Raw genomic sequence first — 10,205 nt, forward strand, 5'->3', positions numbered from 1 at the left:
GAGACAGGGTTTCTCTGTGTAGCCCTGGCTGTCCTGGCACTCACTTTGTAGACCAGGCTGGCCTCGAACTCAGAAATCCGCCTGCCTCTGCCTCCCGAGGGAACTGGCCTTTTTATCTGTCATTAATCATCCTGATCTCCTGGTCTGACTCTTGCTTCTCCCCTCCTTCCTCTCTCCACAAGGTTCAAGGTCATGTCTACTCTATTCCATCCCAGATATAACTAGGTCTGGCTATGTTCTCACTTTTGTGTATAATATACTATCTACTCCACCATACCTAGGAGCAATGCTATCCTTTACTTATTATTTCTTCTTTGTCTTCCCTTTTCTCTCCCATTAACTGCTTCTAGCTTTAAAATTCATAGCCACTTTTACTTTTAAATTATTGTTAATGTATGAATTTTATTTCAGTTCAGCTGCATGACTTTCCTATTAAGAAATAGAGATGGCTGCACAGGACATTGCATGCATAATTGAATATACAAAGAAAGGACCATGGGCCTTTTAAATATAAAATACTTGGTCTGCAGGACTAGAACATTCTTTTAAATGTAAATTCTTCAGACTAGGGCTGTGTCCGCATGTAGGATGGAACAGCAGAGCTTGGAAGGTTTCAGCTGTCTGAGTCATTTGCTCTGTGATCCTACAGTGAAGGAGCTGCTGTTGCCCTGAGGCCCAGCTGGGTTTTCCAAGCTTCAGGGACTCTGGGCAGGCCTAACCATCAGGAACACTAGGGGAAGGTAGCTTGCAGGTTCTTTGCAGGATTCTCCTCAGATGCATGTGTTACAAGCTGCCTGGAAGACCACAAGCCATTCCCTGGTTATTATAGTAATGTCCATTGATAGTACAGGAGGAGCAAGTCTGCAGAGCTATTTGAGTCTGATCTGCTGGTCCTAAATGGACTGTGGGTCAGATTGTGGTTCTGTTGGTCCATGTGGTTATCATAGCAGAGGCCCTTATCCTTTGACCCTTCTTGAGTATGGATTTACAGGGGTGAGGGGGGCTCGGTAGCCCTGGGAGTGGGAAGGTATGGAACTTATATGTCACTATGCAGTGTGAATATGCAAGCATTGCCTTTGTTGTGCAGTAGGGCAGCATTAGAAACACAATGGTTTGATTTCTAGAATTTGTGACTGTTCTGTATTCAGTTTTGTGTGATTAATTTTATGAAGAGTTTAGAAGTTAGTAGTAAAGAGCTGATCATGATCATCCTTCAGAAATATTTGATTAGATTCCTTTTACCTTTCTGTTACCTATTGTCAAAATGGCATGATTCACAGAAATTCAATTCTTGGTTACAAAAGGAGCTTCTGACATGCAGAAGTTTCTCAGGTGTGCATGGTGCTGAGTGGGTGGATAGGACAGATTGGAACATGATGCATATGGAAGGAAGCATTGTTTTGTATATGGGCTGGAGTGGGGCTGGTTTTGCCTGAAATTACTAGGGGTCATGATCACCTATAGAGCCATAGCCCAACTTTCTGATCATCTACAATGACAGAGAGAGCCCTAGAGCATGGGGCCTCTCTGATTGGAAGACAGATCAGTAGTATCTGGAGGGTCAGATTTATAACAGTTTAGGAGTCACTTTGAGTTATTTTATTGGAGTCAGGAAATATGATTTTATTTTATTTCTATACACACACTAGCACAGGTAACATTGCTCAAGATCACATTGTTCCTGATGTATTTGCTTTAGTTATTTAAGAAAAGTGGAAAATTGGTCACATGGAAATGGACAGAGGAAGCTCTCCCTGATATTGTTTTGCTGCTCTGTGGGCTACTATGAGCAATGTGTCTAGGGTAAGAGATAGTGGGCTTGGTCTTTGGCAGACTGCTTAGTCTTCAGGAGGACTGACTATGGTTGAGGAGGATGTGTCTGCCCTTACTTGAGGTCTAAGACACAGACATGTGGCTAGAAGGGAAGGGAAGATGGAAAAGGTCTTTTGTATCTGCAAGTAGCATGGACAGGTGAGACGAAACTGCAGTCCTAAGGGCACTCTTGCATATTGGGTCTCAGGGAGCAAAAATGGGGGAAGGTCTAGCAGCATTCTACATGGTTCCATGTATTAACATCTTAATACTAGGGCATCAGGTTCCCAGAGATCATTTATTTACTTAAGTTTTTGTTGTCCAACTGTGAAAGACTTGATAAAAAGTACTATGTGGGTGGGCAGGGCAGTCAGCAAATACTCATTTGGAAGTACACATTTACACTCTTGTCTCTATCATATTTTTTTATGTACACACTTATCAATTTTTTTAGGATTTAGTCACCTATGATGATGTGCATGTGAACTTCACTCAAGAAGAATGGGCTTTGCTGGATCCTTCTCAGAAGAATCTCTACAAAGATGTGATGCTAGAGACCTATAGGAATCTCTCAGCTATAGGTAATATTATGATTTTTTTATTTGCTTTGTAAAATGTCTATGTTATTGTTATTTATTTTTATAATTTCAATTGAGAATGAGGAAGAATAAGGTGAATAAACCACTCATGGTTCTAAAGTTCAAGGGAGTTAGTAACTTAAATGTTGCCTAACTTCCAATAATGTAACATACTTTCTCTGGTGCTGTGTTTTAGGATACATTTGGGAAGTACATACAAGTGAAGATCATTTCCAAACTTCTAGAAGTCATGGAAGGTAATTTTCCTCTGCAAGCTGATGAGAAAATGCCTATGAAGAAAGTTTAATGTGTGCTACAGGTTGTAAAGAAAACCACTAGGGTACAATAAGCATTCCTTTCACTTATGGATGTTTACTGAATTTCATAAAATCATATATGTCTATAGCAGGTATGTAATTATACTTTGCAAGGCATTCCATTAGTTCAAAGACAGAGAAATAATGGCTTAACATATATATTATTGTTTAAATCAATCCTAGTAGAGCCATGCTGTAAAAGTTCAAGTCTCTTCAGTCTCATGTCGCTTAGCTATTGAAAATATTGTTTAAATCAAGCCTAGTAGAGCCATGCTGTAAAAGTGCAAGTCTCTTCAGTCTCATATGGCTTAGCTATTGCAAAAGGAACACAGAGTGATTAGGTGACAAGTATATGTCTACAATTTAGTAATAAGCAAATAATCCATAGTATATCTGAGCTTAATGAAATACTTGTAATCACATTGTTAAATCTAGTGAGATGGACAGTTCATAAGATTCAAGAATGGTTTTGGGGTAAAACCTTAACTCTGTCCCACATCTCTGTGACAAAAAAAGTCAGCAGTGTGAACATAAAATGAAACTTATTCACTTGTTATTCTCTTTTGATATGGATGTCATAGGTTAGGATGGATACACGCCTTGTGAGCATTGGGGCATTGAAAGAAGCCACACACCTTTCACTTTTCCAGAACGATTAGAGGATATGCAGTATACCACACTATGAGTAGACATTCTAAATGTGCTATAAGTTTATAAATAATTAGTTTCCCCACATTACTGGGGACAAATACCAACTCATACTGCTGAAAATCACAATAAGAATTAGGGTAGTAGAAATTTTCTTCTGTTTGCATTTGTTCATGTTCCAAATGTAGTATTACTCTCATAAAAAAATTTGTGAATGCAGAGTTCTTCCTGTTTTTTTCAAATATGTGAATAACCTTTTAAAAGTATGCTATAAATGTGAGCCAGATAATTAGTACTGTTCCCATTTCATGTATCCTCAAAGATGTAAAAAAAATCCATAATGAAGGAGAACACCTTTGAATGTAAAAGTCATATTATATTAACATTAGATTGCTCTTTTCAATGAAAACAAATAATAAAAGAATTCATACAGATAAAAAGACTCATCAGTACAATCAATGTGAGAAAGATTTCACGTGTGTCAATTGTATTTGCAGGCATGAAAGAAGTTGTACTGCAGTGCAACCCTCTGAGTTTATTCAATGTGGTAAAGCCTTTGCATATCAGAGTCTTAGACAAAGGCATGAAAGAACACATAATGGAGAGAAAGACTATTGCTGTAACCAATGTGGTAAAGCCTTTGTAATAAGCAGTCATCTCCAAATACATAAACGAAGAAATACAGGGGAGAAACCCTATGAATGTAACCAATGTGGTAAAACCTTTGCTGTAAGGAGTGACTTCCAAATACATAAGCGAACACATACAGGAGAGAAACCCTATGATTGTAAACAGTGTGGTAAAGCTTTTATAAGAAGGGGAGACCTCCAAATACATAAGCGAACACATACAGGAGAGAAACCCTATGAATGTAACCAATGTGGTAAAGCTTTTATAAGAAGTGCGGACCTCCAAATACATAAGCGAACGCATACAGGAGAGAAGCCCTATGAATGTAACCAATGTGGTAAAGCTTTTATAAGACGTGGGGACCTCCAAATACATAAGAGAACACATACAGGAGAGAAGCCCTATGAATGTAACCAATGTGGTAAAGCTTTTATAAGAAGTGCGGACCTCCAAATACATAAGCGAACACATACAGGAGAGAAACCCTATGAATGTAAACAATGTGGTAAAGCTTTTATAAGAAGTGGTGACCTCCAAATACATAAGCGAACACATACAGGAGAGAAACCCTATGAATGTAACCAATGTGGTAAAACTTTTATAAAAAGTGATCACCTCCGAATACATAAGCGAACACATACAGGAGAGAAACCCTATGAATGTAACCAATGTGGTAAAGCTTTTATACATAATGGTAATCTCAGAAGACATGAAAGAACACATACAGGAGAGAAACTCTATGAAGGCATCTAATGTTATAAAGCCTTTGCAGCAAGCATTGATCTCTAAGTATGTAAATGAACATGTGCCAGAGAGAAACCATTTAAATGTAACCAACGTGGTAAAGGTTTTTCAAAAACCAATCGTCTTTACACACATAAAAGCACATATAGTTGAGAGAAATGCTTTGACTTCAACCAATTGGTTATACTTTTTCAAAAAGCAGTCATGAACAAAATCATAAAAGAACATGTATAGGAGAGAGATTTTTGAATGTTAGCAATGTCCTTTTACATCTTATTCACAAAGCAGTGGTCTCCAAATATATAAATAAACACATACAGGAGAGAAACCCTATGAATATCGTCAATGTTCTAAAGCCCTTCTACATAACAATCATCTTCAAATCCATAAAGAACATGAGGTGGAAAGAAATCCTCTGAGTATCACTAATTAGGTAAAGTCATTGTACAAAAGAGTCATCTCCCAACACAAAAGTATACACACTGGATAGAAACCCTATGAATATAAGCAATGTGGTAAATGTTTTATAAGCCACAGTAGTCTCTAAGTAAATAAAAGAAGACACACTTGAGAGAAACCCTATGAAAGTTATCAAAGGGACAAAGCCTTGTACATAAAGATCTTCAAATACATGAAAGTAGACATAGAGGTGAGAAACCCTATGTCTGTAATGCATGTGAAATTGCCTACAGTTGTCAGTCATTCAAAGACACACACAAAAATCATAATAGAGACAAAATCCTGTGAGGGTATTTAATATGGTGAAGCTTTTTTAATATTTCTAGAGTCTTCACAATGAAACAATCCATACTGCAAAGAAATTTAGGAATATAATATGGTGAAACCTTTTCAGATTTCCCAAAACTTCATCATTATGAAAGAGAAACCCTATGAATGCATTCAATATGGGGAAGTCTTTAAGCATTTCTAAATCATCATCATGAAAATAATCATACAAAGGAGACCAAGGGGATACAAGAGATGTTTCTTACTGTCTTGCTTGAGTTACAGTCCTGACATCCTTTGGAGATCAACAGCAATGTGGAAAGTGTAAGCTGGATTAAACCCTTTCCTCCCCAANTGTTTCTTGGTCATGATGTTTCTGCAGGAATAGAAACCCTGACTAAGCCAGGTGTGGTGGTGCAGGCCTTTAATCCCAGCACTTGGGAGGCAGAGGCAGGTGGATTTCTGAGTTCGAGGCCAGTCTGGTCTATACAGTGAGTTCCAGGACAGCCAGGGCTACACAGAGAAACCTTTTCTCGGAAAATCAAAAAAAAAAAAAAAAAAGAAAAAAAAAGAAAAAGAAAAAGAAAATGAAAAAGAAAAAGAAAAGAAAAGAAAAGAAAAGAAAAGAAAAGAAAAGAAAAGAAAAGAAAAGAAAAGAAAAGAAACCCTGACTAAGACAAATTGGTATCAGGAGTGGGGTATTCCGGTGACAACATGACCATGTTTTGGGAGGACTGTGGAAGGACTTTGGAACTTTGGGCCAGAAGATCCATTCGGTGTTAAGAACTCTGTGATGACTCTGTGGGATGCTGTGTAGGAGCTTGGAAGATAATGTTGAGAATAGTGCAGAAGATGGAGGCCTGGCTTGTGAAATTTCAGAGGGAAAATTAAAGACTCTTTTCAGGGCCGTTAAAGTTTTGGATTGTGAAGGTTCTGGTAAGCTAGGGCTGAAGAATCAGCTGTGATTAACAAGATACCAGAACTACTAGAGTGAAAACTTTGCATTGCTGGGAATATTGATGCTAGTTAGCTGGAGCTAAGAATTTAGCAGTGATTAAGAAGAGATCAGCATCATTGAGGTGGCATCTTCTGGGAAGTGTTTTCTGAGAGCACAGAGGCAGTGTTCTAGAGATAGCAAGGTTGTACCTTTTACTGTGGCTTGACTTGGTAATGTGTAAGTGTTTCCCAGATGGTACTGGTTTTGAAGGCATGAAGGAATCATGCAGAGCAGCCGAGGCCCAGACTTGTGAGAGGCCATGCAAAGCCATTGGTGAAGGTGCAGCCTCAGGTGCAATTGATGGCCCAGAAATTAAGGGGTCATGCAGTGTTTTGGAGATGCCAGGACCATGAATGACCACCAAGAACAGCAGCAGCAGTAAAGTACAGGCATCTGGAGCCTAGAGGACAAGCTGGGTGCTACAAAGAACAGGGCTGGAGAATTGACCCAAGCCCTTGGTGGAGCCCAAAAGATCGTGAGTTGGATCCCAGACATTAGACAATTAGAGTTTAATTTTTGCTTTTGATTGTGACTGTGCCCTAATATTTTTCCCTCTTTTTTTTAAAGATTTATTTTATTAATATATGTAAGTACACTGTAGCTGTCTTCAGACACTCCAAAAGAGGGAGTCAGATCTTGTTGTGGATGGTTGTGAGCCACCATGTGGTTGCTGGGATTTGAATTCTGGACCTTCGGAAGAGCAGTCGGGTGCTCTTACCCACTGAGCCATCTCACCAGCCCATATTTTTCCCTCTTGAAGGGAGAAAAATATTTTAGTGGATTCTACAGTTAAGAGAGTTTTAATTGTAAAAGGCTTTGGATTTTAAAGGCTATTGGATATTTTTAAAGGATTGAACTTTTAATATGTAAAGACTGTGGGACTTTCAAAGTTGTGTATATCTTGGGGATGAATAAGAAACTAAGGGTTGAGGGTTACTAGTGATGTGTTGTGTGTCAAGTTGACAAGGTGTCAATTGTACTGGCTAGTTTTGTGTCAACTTGACACAAGCTGGAGTTATCACAGAGAAAAGAGCTTCAGAAATGCCTCCTCCAGATCCAGCTGTAAGGCATTTACTCAATTACTGATCAAGCGGGAATGGCCCCTTGTGGGTGGGACTATCTCTCTTGGCTGGTAGACTTGGGTTCTATAAGAGAGCAGGCTGAGCAAGCCAGGAGAAGCAAGCCAGTTAAGACACATTCCTCCATGGCCTCTGCATCAGCTCCTGCTTCCTGACCTGCTTGAGTTCCAGTCCTGACTTCCTTGGTGATGAACAGCAGTATGTAGTCATAAGCCCAATAAACCCTTTCCTCCAAAACTTGCTTCTTTGTCATGATGTTTGTTCAGGAATAGAAACCCTGAATAAGACAATGGATATAAGGTCTGGATTGTAAAAATAGATTAGACAATAAAGAAATAAAGAAAAAAAAGTATTAAAAAAAAAGGACAAACAGAAACATTCCTTCCAAATTATAGCTTCATTTTCACACCAATCAGGATTTAGGGATAGTGGCTTATGTAGTTTACAGTGTCACCTGTTATAGAATATGGGTGTTATAGTTTAACCAATCATATGGATTTGTTCTTTGGTGGTAAAGAACATGTGTTATGTTTTGAGGAGCACAAACAAGATGAAAAGCAGAAAGCATTGTTAGAGACAGTCTTTATGTTTTCAAGAACAAAATATGAGTAAAGTTAGGTTGGATCTCCACAATACACCATGCCTGGAAACTTGAATTTAGTTTCACCATATGAGTAAATGCAGGGTAATAAGAAAAAGGCAATACTTAGGGCCTGGTGTTTGGTTTGGTTTGGTTTTTCTGCTCATTCCTGATTGTGTATTGGTTCTCATGCTACTCGTGTTTAATTGTTCCCAAATTGCATGATAATCCTCCATGTGAGACACTGAGATTCCCTGCCCCAAGCTGACTGTAACTTGGAAACAAAAATGCCAGCAGCCAATGGATAGGCAGGAGACACAGGCAGGACTTTTGGATTCATGGCAAGGGGAACAAACAGGATCTCCATACCAGTAATGGAATTGGATGCTGGCTTGAGAGCTGGGAAAGACAGAATACCAGCCACATAAGAGCTGAGGAAGATTGACCCCAGTGTTCCCTCCTCTGATTGGTTCTGGGGAAGCAAAGATGGGCTATAGATTTTAGTAATTCAGGAGTATCACAGAGGAGCCATTAGCAATGTGGAAGTTTGGGAGTGTCCCAACCAAAGAGCTGATTTGGCATATTAAATAATGTTTATCTTTCATTTAAGACTACAAAGCACTTGCAAGCTGAGCTAGGAACTTACACAGGTGGCATCCTATAGTAGAGCAGAGTAACCAACTGAGTCTACAGAAGGCATCACACCTATAAGCTGGAACACAGTATTAAAAACTAATTGGAGATTCTCAAATGAAAAACAAATGCTAAGATGTGAAATTAATGGATGGGGAAAGTGAATTCTTAGTGGAGTCGCTGGTTTGACTGAGCCATCTTGTTCCTCTCCAAGCTATGCAGGTTCACAACTAAAAGAAAAGTTGAGCCGAGTTGGTATGCATAACTCTTGGGTTCATGGAATGAGCTGGGACTCAGCAAAATCCCCAAAGCTGATCTGGACATCCTTGTTGGTCTGGATTTACCATGGGCCCTTCTCAAAGATTTCTGTTTGTCTCAGATAGTTTGTGCATGGAGGTGCAGTACAAAGATACAGGCTGCTCATAAAGCAGAGACCGAGGTAGATAGATGGTAGAGGCTGCCCAGAGCTATAATCAGAAAAAAGAATAGAAATCGATGAGATTTGTTTAATTGCTTTTAAGGATAAATGAGACAGTGGTAATTGTCTAAGAGTGTTTGAGGCAATGTCTGCGGAGGGCCCTAATGTCTCCAGAGGACTCTCCACATGGCTGGCACACCAGCACACCCAGGTTCTTGAGATCACTGATCAGTGGAAATCAACATCAGTTCCAAAAAATCCAGAGGATCTTGTGCTAGCAGGAACAGGGACAAAGGACAGCAGCCCGACCAGTGGCTGGGGTTACTTCTGGTTGGCGCCACCCCTCACCCCCCCATGCCATCTTTGGCATGATCTCATAGGGCCCTAAGGTCCCCAGAGGACTCTCCATGCTCCAGGCCCCCTAGCACACCCCGGGTCCTTGAGATCACTGGTGAGTGGAACGCAACATCAGTTACAAAAAATCCAGAGGGTCTTATGATAGTAACAACAGGGCCAAAAGACAAAGGCAGGCCCTAGCACACCCAGAATCTTGGGATCACTGAGACCAGTTTATCCAGGAGACCAGATGGAGGACAGAAGCAACCAAGCTTCTTGGACAGGGTCCCTTCAGGTCTTCATCCTCAGCCAGAAGACAGAGCTGACAGCCAGACCCCTGGACACCTTCCCTGCCAGAGGAGAGTCAGCCTCTAGGAAGGGCTCTGACCTCAGGAATCAGGAGGTGGATCTGAGTTCCAGACTTCTGTGCACCTTCTCTGCAAGAGGAGAGCTTGCCTGCAGTGTGTTCTGACCACTGGGGCACAGGGGAGAGTTGTTCTCCAAGGAGTGCTGACAGAGGCTAAAGAATCACAGGAGGAACAAACTCCATCCAGGGACAGCTAGAACATCTAACACCGGAGATTACCAGATGGTGAAAGGCAAATGATACCTAGGTCAAGGAAGGAATAAAGAAAGAAATTAGGGACTTTTTGGAGTTTAATGAAAATGAAGCCACAACATACCCAAACTTATGGGACACAATGAAA

At 40.1% G+C, this 10,205-nt stretch overlaps 1 protein-coding gene across 1 annotated transcript in view; it reads left to right on the plus strand.

Moving 5' to 3' along the window:
- LOC110287976 (zinc finger protein 239-like) overlaps positions 1–4,738 on the plus strand; it is a gene marked incomplete at its 5' end in the record, with an annotated part of 7,618 nt that extends 2,880 nt beyond the window's left edge. Inside the window, 4 exons of the mRNA XM_021154449.1 lie at positions 2,267–2,393; positions 2,587–2,647; positions 3,853–3,950; positions 4,119–4,738. Of these exons, the coding sequence (XP_021010108.1) occupies positions 2,267–2,393; positions 2,587–2,647; positions 3,853–3,950; positions 4,119–4,738 (906 nt within the window). The remainder of the gene's footprint in view (positions 1–2,266; positions 2,394–2,586; positions 2,648–3,852; positions 3,951–4,118) is intronic.
- Between the last annotated feature and the right edge of the window lie 5,467 nt (positions 4,739–10,205).

The sequence above is a fragment of the Mus caroli genome, unplaced genomic scaffold (genome assembly GCF_900094665.2).
Source record: "Mus caroli unplaced genomic scaffold, CAROLI_EIJ_v1.1 scaffold_18977_1, whole genome shotgun sequence".
In the NCBI taxonomy this organism is placed as follows: Eukaryota; Metazoa; Chordata; class Mammalia; order Rodentia; family Muridae; genus Mus; species Mus caroli.